Source organism: Amblyomma maculatum, chromosome 4 (genome assembly GCF_055883805.1).
Source record: "Amblyomma maculatum isolate TAMU_Amacu chromosome 4, ASM5588380v1, whole genome shotgun sequence".
Taxonomy (NCBI): domain Eukaryota; kingdom Metazoa; phylum Arthropoda; class Arachnida; order Ixodida; family Ixodidae; genus Amblyomma; species Amblyomma maculatum.
Window position 1 is genome coordinate 176,313,322 of NC_139347.1, and position 16,585 is coordinate 176,329,906.

The 16,585-nt window shown below is 46.6% G+C and overlaps 1 protein-coding gene across 1 annotated transcript; it reads left to right on the forward strand.

The window, feature by feature from the left end:
- Window positions 1-258: 258 nt before the first annotated feature.
- Window positions 259-14,146, forward strand: LOC146193529 (uncharacterized). The gene is made up of 5 exons (XM_084600106.1): window positions 259-394; window positions 530-688; window positions 3,167-3,304; window positions 8,351-8,506; window positions 13,849-14,146. The coding sequence occupies exons 2-5, from the start codon at window positions 567-569 to the stop codon at window positions 13,925-13,927; spliced, it is 495 nt and encodes a 164-aa protein (XP_084456232.1). The 5' UTR covers window positions 259-394; window positions 530-566; the 3' UTR covers window positions 13,928-14,146.
- Window positions 14,147-16,585: the final 2,439 nt, after the last annotated feature.

Genomic DNA, 16,585 nt, shown 5'->3' on the forward strand with positions numbered 1-16,585 from the left:
GCGCTTATCAACATTCATTTTAAAGCCGGCTAAGAAATTTCAAGATAAAGCCGCAAACGCTGACTAGCATAACTTCGAGACACATCTCGACGCATCTTGCGGGACACAGCAAATGATAAAGCAGTATCTTGCGACAACGAACATTGAAAAACAAAGCATACAGAAGCGGCCCGTGCGCTGGAATCAATGTGATAAGGTCGCACATGCCGGCGGTGATCGAAAAAGAACACAAATATTTCAATATTTCATTTAGTAACAGCAACGGCGAAGCTTTTTCAACCTAGCCAGCTGCACACGTTATCGCGTTGTATTTCAGAGCGTTTCTGTCGTGAAGCTTGCCTTGGTATTTTAAAGCAAAGCCAAACCTTGCCCACGAAAGTGCGAGTTACTGAAGGCAAGTGCAACACTGATGTGAAATGAGCAACAGCTTCTTTTACAGACTCTCTCTTGTTGCCAACCGCTACCTGCTCTAGGCCTCGAATTACAACCAGTGTCTTTGCTGACAGGCATCTTTTTCTGTCGTCCGCAGGTTTCCCACGCGTGGAGGATCATCGACAAAGTATCCTATGGCATCGAATGCCCCAGACTTGAACGCCGCGCAAGGCCGTCGAGTTGAAGGGGAAGTGGCCCCACGTCGTCCCACTAAAGGCGGGAAAACGATAACTTTTGCCAGCGTCGCAGCCTCCAGGCAAGCCTTCCATTTCATTTACCATCTTGAGTGCCTTCACAAGCCGCCCTGAGCAATGCAAGGCAAATTTTCATTTTAATCGAAGGGCCAATATTTTCACTCGAGAACGATGATTTTGAAATAATACAAGGGCCTGTAGTACCACGGCTACTCTACGAGAGGTATTTGTCCCATGTATCCATAGATCTTGTGATGCAACTTTCAAGTAAGTAAAAATGGCGATGTACTGTAACCTTAAACGCCATCCATAGCTGGTATGCATTTAAATTGGACAAAGAACGCATAGTTGCTTTGCGCAGTTCAGAAACGCTTCTTTACATGGTCTTTAAAGACCGGTTTCGCGATGGCCTTCTTGCAACTTGTATGCTTCCTATAGCATTGGTGCGTGCTGCACAATCTAGTCTTCCGTATCACATCTGCTCTGGCTGCCATTTGAACCTCTTCTTCCTATTAAGATTCTTTTCGTTACTTGTCTACTAATGACGAAGATCCCTTTTAAAAATAAGCCAGTAGATGCCTGACATGAGAGCCCCATACTCCAGGTTGGTTTCCTCACGTTTTCCTAAAGCGAAGTGCATATATAGTATGCATAGCTGTGCTTAAGGTATGCTGGCGCACTTGTAAGGAAGAGGCTGTAGATCTATAGGTAGGTAATTTAGCTCTCAAGACGGACAATGTGCTTATGAGTGCCGTCTACGTTACGGGCAGTAAAACGTGCTCCATTGGTTATCCAGTGGTTTCCTTGTGCTTGACATATTCCTATTACAAAACTCCAGTTTCACCGCGAACCGGCCACGCTTCCACAGCGCTGGCAGGGTTTAGCTTGCGCACACTGCTCTTTGTTCAGGACAACCCTCAGGGGAAAGAGCAGACTTTCCTGCTTTCTCACTGTGATGTGTGGTGGCTCAATTTCAGGCGTTATTCATTTCTTCTCCGACAGAGTAAAATTCACTAGAATAAGGATGCGGCCTGTTCAAAGATGCTATTTCTTTATCCCACTTTACGCGTTGTGCAGGCTACATAAGCTGTCTTAAATAGCTGCTGTACCGTAAGCTGTCCTCTGGTTCTCTTGATTGTGAGTAGAATTGCTACATGTACAGTTGTGAGTAGCCTTGTCTAGAGCGCGCCGACGGTGCTCCGCGGAGTAAGTGAGGATGATCGCACGTTTCCAAAATACACCATGGTTGAGAGTGCGAGAATTGGGCATAGTTGTTTGGTGTCTGTTTTTGTCCTGTTAAAGGCTACGACCACGCGCCACGCATTGTAGGCGTATTGTTTGATAGCGTGTTTTTGGGCCGGGTTATCAGCTATAAGGGACAAACCATATGGCATCTGTACAGATGTAGGAACTTGACTTCTTCCCCGGTAAAGCACAGGAGCGATGAGCAGTGCGCATGCAGGAAGGCGTATTAATCTATCACTCGCACTTGCTTACCTTGCCGTCTCGTTACACTGGAGAACATATGGCGGCATCTCGACGCTCTGGCGGCCTCACAGCCTCACAAATCCAGGCAGTGCGACCTCAGCAGCACGAAAGGTAATGTCGAGCGCGATTTGAAGGTTATCGCGCGAGCGTCGAGCGGGAACATGAACAGCGTCATGGCCCAGAATTCTCTGCCGAGGCCAGGGAGATATCAAGCGAGCTTCCCTCACTCTTTTTGCTGTTCCTTTAGCAGCCATCACTCCCTGCTGGAACATCTTTCTTTTTTTTTTTTTGGTTATGAGAACAGGCAGTGATCGTTGTGCGCACAACGTATTCTTCGGTATTATCTGAAATTGGATACTTTATCGCAACAAATGGAAAGCTTAGAATAGAGAGAAAGTGCGGGGAGTTTGTCGCGGTGGTGATGGTTGTATGAAACAGCGAACAAGGGAGAGAAGAGTGCAAAATCATAATTTGCCCTGTTCCATACCCGGCCGCCAGGTGCCTGGAGCGCAAGGCTGGTCGACGCTCGCGTGATAACCTTCAAATCGCGCTCGACTGTACTCGCAAGGCACTGGCTGAACGAAGAAATAATGAGCAGGCCAGCGCCTCTATAGAGGAGGCGCTGAGCAGGCATACTTTTTATTTGCCGCGCATGAGCGCGGGACGCGTATCTTAAACCCAGAGCCAAACGTTAGATGTCGCTGACTTGCTCCGCAGAGCGCCGTCGGCACGATTTCGACAAGGCTGCTCGCCGCTGTACCTTTCTTCTTCTCAGAAATCATTTTGCTAATCAAATCTTGCATCTTTTATTTGGCTGAACCATGTTCTCGTCTCGCTGCCTGGAATTGCATTTCACCTAAATTGCTGTTCTAGCATGTGGCATCGCTTGATCACACATTGATATGCAGTACGCTGATACATTTTGTATCTCGCGGAAGTCTGCTGTTTGTGATGGGTTTGTTATTTGTTGGTGGTGTTGACCTCTTGGTAGCATGCTGGCTTTGGGCGCCGCCATAGTATCATCTAACCTAATGTTTTCTGTCTTCCGGCAGGCCTTATGTGGATGAAGATTCGTCCACAGACGACTCTTCGTCTGATGACTCCACTACCCTGAAACTGCGCGAGACACTGAAGTTAGGCCAGCGTTCACGCCGTAAGAGGACGGCTCGAGCGGCTAACGCAACTCGCAGGCAAGACACTCCGATTCCACTAGTCACGAAATACGCTAGTCCGTGCATAATGCCCTAGAATTCGTGCCTTTGGTCATATCTAGTACCCAGGAACAATAGCCCTGACGTAGTGCCAGTAAGATCAAGACAAGATCTTTGATTTCGATGCCACACGCGTTAAACGCATGTGCCATTTCAGGCCCTATTGTGGCTATGGCCTCCTTACAGTGAACGAACCTAAATGATGTCATTTGCGCGGTCGTCGTTATACCTTAGTGATTTCGACACTAAACGCAGGTCATGGGTTTTGTAATCAAAACCTCCGAAGCGCTGAAGGGAAGAAAAATGTTTTAAGGAAGGAATTTGGCAACTTCTGGTGTCCTTTCGCTTCAGCATAGTGGCTAAAGTAGCTGGTTTCTTCTAATTAACCAACTTTTTGAAGGGCATTGATGCTAGGAAGGGGCCAAGATTGTCTGTACCAATCTCCTCGAAAGGTCTCGGTGGTTAAATTACCTGTACAAACCTCGCAAGGCTCGCTGGTGGCATTTTGACGTTGCTACAGTCACTACCACTCTTGACGTAGTGTCCGGTTTAAACAAAAAAATGCGGCCTTAATTAGTCGCCCGCAGTTCGGTAGAGGGCGTGACAAAAAACGAAGTCTCCAGCTATTTGTTCCTCGTGAGAAACCTGCCGAATATTGTCATGTTACGTGATATTTTGGGCGCATATTGTACACGATGGCTCACTTAGCAGAAAAAAAGATGGAGAATACCCCTGACTAGATGGGATGTGAAGAAATCCTGCCATCTAGATTCTTGATACGGCATTGCCGCGCAAGGTCCGAGCACGGTTGCACGAAGTTGAAGGTCCAGAATGGACGTGGATGGGTGTACTGTGTTCATTCGGCGACCCATAGATTGGGGCTCAAGACGGTCAATCCTTCTCGGAGCGTTTGCAGCCGGATTTGTGGACCCCGGCGACACAGTAATCTTGCAGTCGCAAGCTTATACAGACGAGTGGGCCAGACAGGGTTTTCGTGTTTGTAAGCCAATACAAAGCACGTTGGTATTTTAAAACAATGAAAGGCTGCCATTCAAATACAGTGAAAATTTATACGAAACCCATACCATCAAAAGGCGCCTCTACTCTGTCATTGCACAGATGAGACTTTGATAAAAAGCAGGTCGTCTGCACAATGACTCCTTCGTGGCCAATAACACTGCTTAAGTCAGTATGTATGTGTGATTCGGGATTTTCGCAGGAGTTTCTGCTGAAGTTCGTTGCATGCTTCACGCTGAGGAGTATCTTATACGAACAGCTCATCAGACTTGATCACCTTCGTCAATTTATTCAGCTGTGCGCGAAAGGTACCTAACAAACCGGTGGTAGCTCGCACAGTGCCCCAGAGTTCGGGGGGCAGCTTTGTTGTTGGCTGGTTGCGCAAACGCAGCTATAGCATATTTTCTTTCGTCTGGGCTTGTTCTATGTGTGATTGCGACTTGATCAAGAAACAGCAGTTCATCTCCGCAAAGTGTCCATGTAGTCACTTAATGTTTATCCCTGACGACTCTGCGATACTCTCGAAAGCCTCTTAGAAGATCGTCAGCGTTAGAAACAAAACAAACATTTAAATAGGAGACAAATGCCCCATCTGAGACCCGCCAGCACTGTATTCATTTAATGATGAAATGCTACTGGGGCTGAACAAATTCTAACTTTTGTACATGGAACTCAATGAGGCTACCCACGATGATGAAGTCACTCTTCATTCGACTGTTTTCTTTCATTTCGGCATGCCAGCACCGAATCTTTAGATTCATGAACAAGAAGCACTTGTTGCAAAGGTTGCATCGATACGAAGTGGAGAGTGTAGGTATTTTTTCCTCTGCTAAGTTGCCGATAATCAGCAAAAATTCAGAGACATGTCTTCATGCACTGTCACACGAGCTTGTATTCAGACATTCAGACATAATGGAATTTCTGAAGTGCACAGGTTCTAGCAATGCGACGCTCTGTTCTCTGGGTAGGCGCTCTCTTTGACTTTGAGGCCACGCATCATTACCTAATTAGCAGCAGCTGTCGATTTGGGCCACGGCGATCGTCTGCGGTGAAGGCCTCCCAAGCACTGCTCAGCTTTATGAAAAGCACAGACCTGATCGAATGCCTATGATGTTAGTGTTATGTTCCGTGATATGACTGTGACGTGATTTGATGTGACTGTACTTACTTCACCTATCCCTCTCTCACCCACACCCTTTATATCGACTCACCCTTTCGCCCAGTGCAGGGTAGCAAACCGCTTTTACCGGTTAACCTCCCTGCTTTTCCTCCTCGCCTTCCTCCTCCTTGGACAAAATATATATGACAGTAGTAATAATAATAATAAAAAGAATAATATAATAACAATAACAATAATAACAATATTAGTAATAATAATAATAATTATAGTAATAATAATATTAATAATAATAATTTTATTTCCATCCATGGTGGAGGAGACCGCGGTTAAAAGTCCCTTTGTGGAAAGGGACTTGACTACAGCCCACAAACGCCTTTAGAAGGAAAGCAGAGATACAAAGGAAAATAGAAAAGAATAACAATTGGCTTTTAATTAGTGATATACAAAATAAATAACACGCAAAATTATATGCAAAATGCTCTTCAGTTATTTAATAAACAATAAGCACCAAAAAATGCACCAACGTCTTGTACATGACAAGCATAAAAATTGCGATCTGATTTATGAAACGGATATAGAAGTGTAGGTAGCGTGCATGATACCTTCCGTATAGAATACTTGGCTCGTGGCATGACCATCTTCCACTGTTACGTGCATCTTGTGACATAACAGTGTGTACTCTTTGTAAGCTTAGATAATTCGTGAAACAATTTCACATTTGTTCCCCCCTCTTTGAAAGCTTTTCACAAACCGTAATTATAGTGTTCAAACACGGTATTATATTTGCTTTCGGAAACAATTCTGATGTGTAGGTATTGTAAGATAAGTTAAATAGTGCAAGAACAAATTTATTTTTTACAGTATATGTATTGTCTGTAGATTGCTACCTGCTACTACACTGTATTTATACTGTAGTAAAAAAGGAGGGTGTTAAAACCAGAAACTCTATTCTATATGGTAAAAAAGCCCTAGCCGCCACATCATACCATTTACAAACGACAATTTGTCCAAAAACGATTCAATAGGTACGTCCCAAAAAGCGAAAATAATTGCCAGTACTTTAAAACTCTGATATTTACAGGGTGTCCAAGCTAAATTTATCCAAGCGTTAAAAAATAAAATATTTGAGTTAGGACCGCTTCCATCCATCTGGAGCATCATAGGCAGTTCTTATTTTGCAATTAACTTATTAGTAATTAAGAAATTTTTCTCAATTACGAACTGTTGCATTTAGACAAAAATGTGATTTCCAAAGTTGGAGAGCACCTTCTGAAACCCTTTTCCATTTATTTCTGATAAAGAAAGCCTCGCTTGTATATTTCTTTCCCAAGCTGTAACAAAAGCGCGCAAAAGCTCAGCTACTTTGGTCATCTGATGAGAAGAGAGGAGTCGCTGGAGAAAGATTTGATGTTGGGAAAGGTTGAGGGTCGCCGGAGAAGGGGTAGGCAGCGAACGCGATGGTTAGATGGCATCCTCGAGGCACTGCAGATGAAGTTATGTGATGTTAGGAAGATAGTGAGAGACCGGAAAGCGTGGCGTGACATGGTCAATAGGGTCACGAAGAGTCGGACACGACTGAACGACTGAACTGAACTGATTGCTTTTGTTCAGGTGCAAGTACTCTCGACCGACGTTACCCATTGTACCTTCAGTATCAGAACTTGGTGATGCCTGCTGCGATCTCGATGCCTCGGTTCAGCAGTAGTTACATGCACCTTTCGTCGATGATATCCATTTTTCGACCGTAGCAAAGGTTACAGTGACAGATTGCTTGCAAGTAAGAGGGCCGACTGCCCTGAAAGAGCACAAATCCCAATATATTTATTCGCACAACCAAAAGCGGCAAGCTTCCAATTTCACGCGTTTACAGAAAGCAACTCTTCTCTCGTATTATGGTTTCTGGAGACCAGAGAGACTCAATTTTACGGGCTGTCACCTACTCCACATCCAAAGCGCATTACAGGATATGACGGAGGTGACTGTCTAATAAGCATTTGAGTGATGGATTCTCGTGGAGGAGGTATAGAACTCCATTGGCGGTTACTGCTGAGAGATAAAGCCATCTTCATAGCAGTAAGAGCACCCCCTCCTCAGTCACGCATTTCTCTCGACGTTCATTGGTTTAATTTTACGTTCCTTTTCACGGGCATGCCTCTAGCAAGTGATAGCTTGGAAGCCACAATGCTGGCTACTATTGATCAGTTTCTGTGACAACACAAGACTACGTAACATTACAAGGACTGGAGCTGCCAATTCCGATAGTTCCTGTCAGATGAGAAGAAGCTGAAGCTGTGCCAATGGAACGCAATAGTTCTCGACAAATTACCGGCAGCAGTCCTCATGGATTATTCTTTCGAGACGCCTCGTGAACTGTCTGCGTCTCAAAGGCTGTGAAAATGACAGGCCGACTACGATCATGCAGTGGTTGTAGCTCGCCGAGAGGCTGCCGCAAAGAGACTGAGAGGTGGGCGAGCAAAACATGCAGGTACTTTTGCTTTGGGTACGTAGGTTTGGCAGGGTTAAACATTTCTTTTTTTTTTCTTTTGCCAAGCTTTAGTACTTTTTTTTTATTGTTAGAGGATTTTCAAGCGTGTTTTTGTTTTCCCTCTGGAAATCAACCTGCGCCTGCCATGTCATGGTGTGTCAGATATCCTGACGCTATTTCATAAATCTGAAAACTTTTTTTGCTATAATTATGCAAATTCAAATATGTTTAAAAAAAGAAAATTTTATACCTACATTATATGTCGCAGAGGAGACAAATAAGCACTGAAGCGAATGAGAACCTCTTCGACGTCGGCCGTCACGTTTGCCGATATTACCGGGCGTAAGGCTGCAAGAAAGAACGAACTTGTTCGCTGATGTGGTTGTCTCTCCGCCTTGCGCAGGTCTTCCGCGGATACAGACTCGCCCATAGAGGATCCCACAGCACCCGAGATCGAAGGCCCCAAAGCTCGGAGGCGCCGAACGGAAAGGCGAAAAGTCGACCGCACGCCCCGCATAGACACGAAAGGGAGAACTAGAGCTTCCCATGCAGCTACCACGTGAGAAACCAGTTCGGTTTTCCTGTTTTACTACAGTTCTACGGCTCACAGACAGCTCCATGCCCGAGGACGTCACGTCCCTACTAATACTGGGCTGTTAGAATCATAGATGACCGCGTAATATTGAAGTTACTATTAAGTCACCGTCTGCATAATCTGAATGACGGACTGATCAAGAGTTTTCAGAAGCTGGACAGACTTTGAATCCCGTCCACGGCGGCCGCTCTTCGATGGATGCGAAAAGCAAGACGCCCGTGTGCTGTGCGTATATAGTGCAAATTAAAGAACCCAGGTGGTCGAAATTCCCACAGTCCTCTATTACGGCGTCTTTCATAGCCTAAGTCGGTTTCGAACGCTAAACCCCATAACCCAACCAACCAGTTTTCAGAAAGCACATCCCGCTTTTCTTCCTTACCTCGTTTTATTCGGCAACAGTCATTCCTGTTCTCCACCAGCTGTCAGAGGGTAGGAGTGTCTCAATCACTATCGAGATACCTAGAAAAATGGACGCAGAAATTTTTGCTTTCTTTCGCAACGGGACACTAAATATAACAGCTAAACTGTATAGCCAAACGGTCGAGTTGGTAATATATTTTAATGTGGAGTGCGAAAAACGTAGCCTAAATGCAATTTCATCCTGACATCCACTAGGATTCTCTGGGTCCAACGTGACCTTTTGAGTTCACAAAGCTCTAAAAGTTCTGGTACACACCTAGAAAACCTGCTCCAAACAGTGCCTCAGTTCCTCAGTATGGGTAATGCTACCCTCTTTCTCACGATGAAGGGACACCCCAGGCGCCACACACGCGGTGCTGTGCTGTCGTCCCTCAGGATGCTGTACACCTTCCCTGCCTGTCTTGTCCGAGCGGAGGACGCTGTGTTTTGGAGGGTCCGGATCAAGCCTGCCCTCACTGCTGCTATAAGTTGGAGGTGGCCTACATATCCGCACTTACCAGGGTGTCCAATTTGTCCCTCTGAAAACACTGAGGCAGATATTCACACAAATTAAGGCTTTACCGGGCGCCGAAGTCCAAGACGAATTCGGCATCTGGCTGCGTCGCCTCTCCCGAACAGCATATCGTCTATATATTGCTTGAATAAAGGGGTCCCATAATCGCTCCCTTGTCGACGTTATTAAATCAGCGACTACCTTTTTCAGCAACCCTTTTTGTCTTTTGTTCTCAACATTTACGCATCGAGGCAATATTCAACGTTATCAAAAATAAAAGAGCAGTGGAAACAGATGACGTAGAGAAGCACTCATTACTGCGACCCGCCCTATGACATAAGCCTCGGCTCCGCATATTGACCAGCCCTGCGACAAGAAAATAACGAATCAAAATGTTGCCACAGGTGACACTCTGAAGGAAATACTCTGTTTACTTTCCTGCAAACCTGTACGTAAACATTTCATAAGCTAACGAAGCGGCCGCCATCGAAACACCGGAAATCACTGCGCCTAATTGTCACTTTAGAGTTCAATATTCGCTGAATACTGCTCTTGGATTCATGCGCATCTCCTGAAGCGATAGCCAGATTTAACATTACAGCGCTCGCTCTACGCGTTTCCTTCGCCGATCTGGCTACAAGAGAGGTTTCGTTAATACCAGCGGCATTTTTTGAAGCGGTCTGCTGGGCCAGATGTTTACGGCGGTGTTCGCATGCATTTCTTCAGCTTTAGTTTAATTCAAATTTTTATTTCGAAAGCAGTACTACTTTCACTTTTCAGCCCTTCTCGTAGCGAGGCGGTAGCTGCTATTGACCTTTAGCGTGACCGTCGGTGCGCCACCAAGTACAGCTGCGCAAAAACAGGGGCTCCAACTCGTGCCTTCACCTCGCGAGGCGGTGCTACCAACCGCAGCCTAACTCCCGCTCGCTTCGTGAGGGAGCGCCACAGCAGGAGTGACATCATCCCATCTGCTGCAAACACAGGGGCCCCAAATCGCACCGTCGGCTTGCCAGGCGGTAGTTACCAGCCGCGGCCAAACTCTCGTTCCCTGCGTGAGGAAGCGCTACAACCGGAATGACGTCATCCCATCTGTCGCAAAAACAGGGGCTCCAACTCGTGCCGTCGGCGCTCGAGGTGGTAGCTACTGACCGCAGCCTAACTGCCGCTCCTTCCACGAGGGGCGCTACAGCCGGAGTGACATCGTCCCATCTGCGGCAATTTTGGGGCCCCAGCTCGTGCCGTCGGCTCGCGAGGCGGTAGCTACCAACCGCGGAGCTGCAGTTGTGCCTCATGCTCGTAAAGCTAAGAAGAATTATGGGGCTGCAGCCGCAGCTACCCCCGGGGGTGCAACGTTGGGTACTATAGGAGGTGACCTAGCGGCAGGTGGAACCAACGCAGTCTCCATGGATGCTTTCTTTTCTGCTGGCGTAAATAATTCCGTTGCAGCCGGTGCCGGAGCGGCAGTTGTACATTCTGCCTTAACCTCACCCACAACCAAGTATATCGTTGCAGCCACGGCACTCCTTGCCTCGCTACTAGTTATACATAGAATAACCAAGTAGCACCCCGCAATAAACAATAGTTGAACCATATGCCGTGGCCAGAGTGAATCTCTGCATAACCACAAGCACCACAACCAGCTACACCGCCAGCTGAACCTAGGCGTAGCCGTAGCTATTGCTTTCGCAATTACCAGGCTTAACCAAGCTAAGCACTTCCAATTTTTTTTCTTCCCAAACTGTCCTTCGGATGCACATTTTTTTGAAGCAGCTACGCTGGCCTGTGGTCCCACTCTCGTCGTGACGGCCGGGAGGGAACATAGAGACTCCTTCTGAGGCGTCTTGTAGCAACCGCGCGTGCTGTTTCCTGGAGGTTTATTTTCTCCGGGGTGGCCTCATACTGCATCACAGTCCAAAGTATTGTGGTACGCCCAACTTTGTATTCAGTGCATCCCTGTTCCTTTCTGGTTGCAGAAATATCTTTGAGGTAGTTATAAGCCAGTGTAGACTTAGCTTTGCGACTGCTTGGACGAACATTTCCCCGCATTAGCATTACCTGAGTATTTTTAGTTGGAATCCTGACGCGCAATTTCGACACTTAGCGGTGCTAGCCACTACGCGCAAACAGAGTGGTTACATGGTGGCGAGAAATAAGAAAGTATCACGAAACACTAGCGCTCAATTCGAGTGTGTGTACGTGCATCATTTATTTAAGCCTTTTTTATTCGCGCATTGATATTCATGTCGACGATTGCGCTGTTCGCCGCGACCTTCCCTACGAAACTTTTTGCTTACTTACAATACGGTAAATACAGAGCATTGTGCGATAGGAACAGTTTACTAATTGACCAGAGATAGCCTACGTGCGTGACCTTAACTGTAGAGTAATTTTATTTGCTGGCTCTGCCGACTCCCGATATGAGGCGCCCAGCTTTTTCATTGCGACGACCAGCGTATATATCCCGCCTGTCGAAATGCAGTTCATGCAGCCATGGCTGTATACGGAAGCTTTTTTATGTCCTACTTCTGCAGATCACCGACTAAAGGAACACTGAGGACAACGACATGCAAAATTTTTATCAGTAAATATTTATTCTCTGCCTCCTTCTGGCTATGTTTGCCTTTGTCCAGCAGCCAACTACATATGTGTTGATGACCAAAATGTGGTTTTAAAACTTTCCACAAGTCTATAGAAAGTCCTAATACCAGCTATTGCCACCTTTTTGAAGCTATAATTGCGCTGTGGCGTAATCGCCGGAACCTGCCCCAAAACTTATGATCAATGCAAGCTAGAAGGTGATGCGTTTACTTCGTTTTTAATGAGAAAGCAATACTATGACAGCCAAAGCGAGACATCGGATGACGGCAGCTACGCTATGAAAAGGCGCAGCTACGCTCTCCTCATAAAATATCAACCTAGCATGACATATAAATGCACGTTACTCCTATGCCACAGGCAAGAGCTGCCAACTCGGGTCACTCTTTTAATTAGGGTGATATAAGAATCAGCTTGCCAGAGCCGTTTGCCTTCTCGTTATTCCTACGACACGCCAGCACATCCATACGGCTTGGTTGAAAGGTGACGTTATATGTGGGCTGGTAGCTTACGCTCTCGCGTCATACCAATAAAGGATGAGCTTAAGTGTCGCCAATAATGTAGCATCTTACACTGATAGGGCCTGACATTAGAACAATATAGCTGGTAAATAAAACTTCCGCCGTTGTTTTCGCAATTCAGCTAGTGTTAACCAGAGCTAAACCACAACTAATTTTTATCTCTCGAAAGTTTCGTTTTCATTTCGCAAGGCTCCCTGCGATTGTAGGTCAACTTGATTAAGATCTTTGTCTCATTTTGATGACGCAAGTCAATACTCGAACATGGGAGTCGTCTCTGTGGTTTGTGTTCAATTTCATTCACAGTTCGCTTGTTTGGCGTGCTCGCTGGATCAAATGAGTGGGAGGCTTGGATCGTACCTGACAGTCGCATCCTTTCAGGATATTTTAGTGAGGTTATCTCAAACGTCAGCTGCTGCCGTGAAGAGATTGTGCTTTTTTTGGAATGAACAAGAGAGTGACTAGATGGTAAACATGTTTAGTCTCTAAGTGAGTTCTGTTAGACAGGCAATGACGAAATTAAATTGCCACTCGATGAGGAGCAAAACCTTAGGGGAGCATCAGGAACACGTATATCATCTCTACTCGCAGGCTTTACAGCGACCAAGGCTCTCCTGTCCCCACCCTTCAAGACTCATCAACGCCCCATGTGTTCTCGAGGAGAGCACCTAGGGCCAAATATTGAAAGCAGAAAAAAGGGCTTCACTTAAGTCTGCTAGGTACATTAATGCGAAGGCATTGCGACTTCTATCAAGCCGCGTGCTCCTTTCCCCCAACAGTATACTTCAGGATCTCGGCAGTACTCGGTCAGATGGCTTACGCGTACGGCGTATTTACGGAGTTTAAATGAAAGAGTAGCACAGATGGAACTTCAGGAAGGCGATGATGTTCAATACACAGCCCGAGAGCGTTTTGCACCTTTACATGAGGCGTGATATGTTGCGGCGATAGCAAAAACCTTTTTCGTTGCTCTCGATCCTGGTCCAATGAAACTGACCTGTTTGTTCTTGCGTGGGTTTGAAGCCCTTTGGCGAAGATATAGTTTGTTCGTTACGCTTTGTCCCCAAATCCTATTCACGCAACGCATTAGCCAAGTCATGCCTTCGCATTAAACGTTCACTGCCGTCCATACGCTTCCTTTACCTGATCCGGATAATTTTTGAGTTTCACCTAGGTCGGTATGCATGAAGTGTATTAACGCCGAGTTTTTGAAACATTAGGCAATGACATGCTGGCATAACCAGCCTCTTCGCTTCAGGTCATGTTTTGGTATTGCACAGGTGTTCTATAGATGGCGATTCGTCCGAGGAGGATTCCGCTTCATCCAGACCGATGGACAGCGATTCGAAGAACGACTAAGAGGAACGGAAAGAACCCATATGTTTTATTCGGGACAGCAAGAAAAAGATGACCTGGCGACGATAGAGAGCCCACAGGAGTCTTGTATTTTGCATGTCACGTAGTGTGTCTGTACATGAGGTCATTACGTACGCCCAGAGAATTTCGTTTTGCTCTTGTGATGTAGTACTGAGTCTTATACTGCAAATCCTGAGTCACTGCGTCAATAAAGTTGCACAATTTTCTATACTTCGTTAGTTACGTTCATTGATTGACCGCTGAATGGCATAGTATGCAACTCTCGATGACAAGGAATAGATGACAGTTAAAAGAAGACAACAGGGCTTTGCGCATGAGTTTCAACAAAGCACAGGCAGCAAGCACACGCCTGTGTAGCAGAAAACACTCAGACACACAGTCTGATTAGAATCGCTTTTTACTCGTAATTGTTTCGCGATTTGTGCTCCGTTGCTCGAGGCTCTACCGAAAGGAGAATCAATTCACACATTACCAAGGTCTAGACACGTGAGCCGCTTTTTCGTCAATCAATATTCGCTTCCCGTGTGGTGCCCTGGTCATGACGTATACCTTCCCCTCCCTCCTTCCCTTTCTCCCTCCGCCCCCATGTGCGATGGAATCGTGGAAGTCAGGGACAACTCATCCCCCTGGGTACATAGAGAAGGAGAAGGTAATGCGTTTTTTTCCCCTAAAATTTTACTAATCCGGTGATTGAGTAGATGCAAGAAACAGTAGTTTGGTCAGCTAAAAAAAAGTAGAAGAAATAAAAAGCCCGCACCGAGTTGTAAGCGAGACAGAGAGAGCAGCCTTCGATGAAGCATACGCGCAGCAGCGTCTGCATCAGTGTAGTTATCTCGAGTACTGCGTACAGTCTGGCACTTCCAAGCTCGATGGAAAATGATGGCGAAGGCCCCGCATAAGCACGTGAACGTATTTCCGAATGCATGTTTCGAGAACTCTGCATCTCATCGCCCTTGCTTCACTGGAGTTGCCCGGTGTTAAGTACATTTGCCATAAAGTAATCTTACCCATTAGTATCCGCCGAGCGCAGCAGCCCGACTAAAATTGAAAGCTCACAAGGTGCTCCGTAGCGAAAGGCGAATCGCTGAAAAATTAGTGAGGCTACATATGACACTGTGACAGATGGAAGGGCAGCGATTTCTGCATATCTCGTGAGGTGGTTAACCGCGACGATGGCCCAACGGTTTGCAGCAGCAGTGTACGGGAGCGGGACGTATAAAAATAAATACCGACGCCACAAAGACGCGTGGTGGGCAAAGTAACTGCTGCAACTCGCCAGCAGAACGATGAGGAAGGGCTTGCGACGTCGAGGACACTCCTTTTCAGTGACCGACTAATTTAACTCCGCCTTCGTGAGTGTTTGACATACACAGGTGACGACGTATTCAACAAAGCCAGATTTCTGATTAGCGAGTACAGCTTCCAGACCAACACCCCTGATGTCAGTGTTTAGTACAGTAAGGGCCGTGGGGTCAAAGTAACGCAAGACGTGTAGTGTTGTGAGGCTGCGGTGCAACGCATTGAAGGTGTCGTCACATGACCGGGACCAGAACGAAAAACCGGAACCTACCGACAGAAGCTGTGTCAAAGGGTCAGCAGTGAAAGAAACGTTTGGTATGAACCGACGAAAGTAAGAGCACAAGACTAGGAAGCTGCGTAGTGCTTTGATGGATCTCCGGGGCAAAAGTAGCGACAGCACGAAGTTTGGCCCGGCCTGGAGAAACCTTTTCTTTGGAGAAAACGAGCTCTAAAATGGTCCGTTAAAGTATGGCAAATTGACACTTCTATATGTTGAGCTGCAAGCCGGCATCACAAAGGTAGTTCAATATGTGCTTCAGGTGGTAGAGATGAGTGTCGAAGTCAGGAGAAAAGATGCCAATGTCGTCGAGATAGAAAAAGAGGTGTTCCATTTCACTCTACACTAAATGTTGTCCGTCATTGAAATGTCGAGGAGCACTGCAAAGGTCGAAAGGCATAACGGTAAATTCCTACAAGTTGCCGGAAGCAACAAAACTCTGTTTTAGAGCGGTCGGCTGCTTTCATCAGGCAGTTTTCAACTGCAGCGATGTTTATTATGTTTTCTTCCTGCAAAACTGAGCTGCATTTCGAACAGTTTATTTCAGCACGTTGGAGAAAGTGGCATGTGAAGGCACCAAGGCACGCCGTTGCGCCAACATGGTCTATTAGGCGGCCGGTGCGGCAAGGTCTGACGCGGTTTGCTGAACGGCTAGTTTTCCTAAGTGTCGCAAGTCAGGTTTACAGGCCGTTGGGCTGAGAGGGCCATGTACACCTGCACATCCGAAAGTGTTTAGGTCGGCGTCTAGAGTTTTTTTTTTCTCTCTAAACCTTTGCAGACCGTCGGACTGGGTGGCGCCAGGTACATCTGCACACCAGAAGGGTGTTTGTTCGGCGTCTTTAGGTCTCGTTTTTTTTTATGGCTCCTCGAGTCGCCCCCACCGCAATTGTTCGGCCGTCGCGAAACTTTGTAGCAAATGCTGCTTGCAGAGGGCCGCCGGGCATGGAAGTGAAACCAAGCCGGCAGGAAAGACCTTGGCAGGAGACGCGCGCTCGGCGACGTGGTCTGCGTGTCGCGCTCCCCTTGCATTGTCCGGTTTTGGTCCTTCCGGCGAAGCCGCCTGG

What these genes read in the sequence shown, in the direction of transcription:
- LOC146193529 (XM_084600106.1), top strand. Translation starts at nt 567, where the DNA reads ATGGCATCGAATGCCCCAGACTTGAACGCCGCGCAAGGCCGTCGAGTT. An exon ending in GCCAGCGTCGCAGCCTCCAG is followed by an intron (nt 689 to 3,166) that starts GCAAGCCTTCCA and finishes GTCTTCCGGCAG; the next exon opens with GCCTTATGTGGATGAAGATT. An exon ending in GCTTCCCATGCAGCTACCAC is followed by an intron (nt 8,507 to 13,848) that starts GTGAGAAACCAG and finishes GGTATTGCACAG; the next exon opens with GTGTTCTATAGATGGCGATT.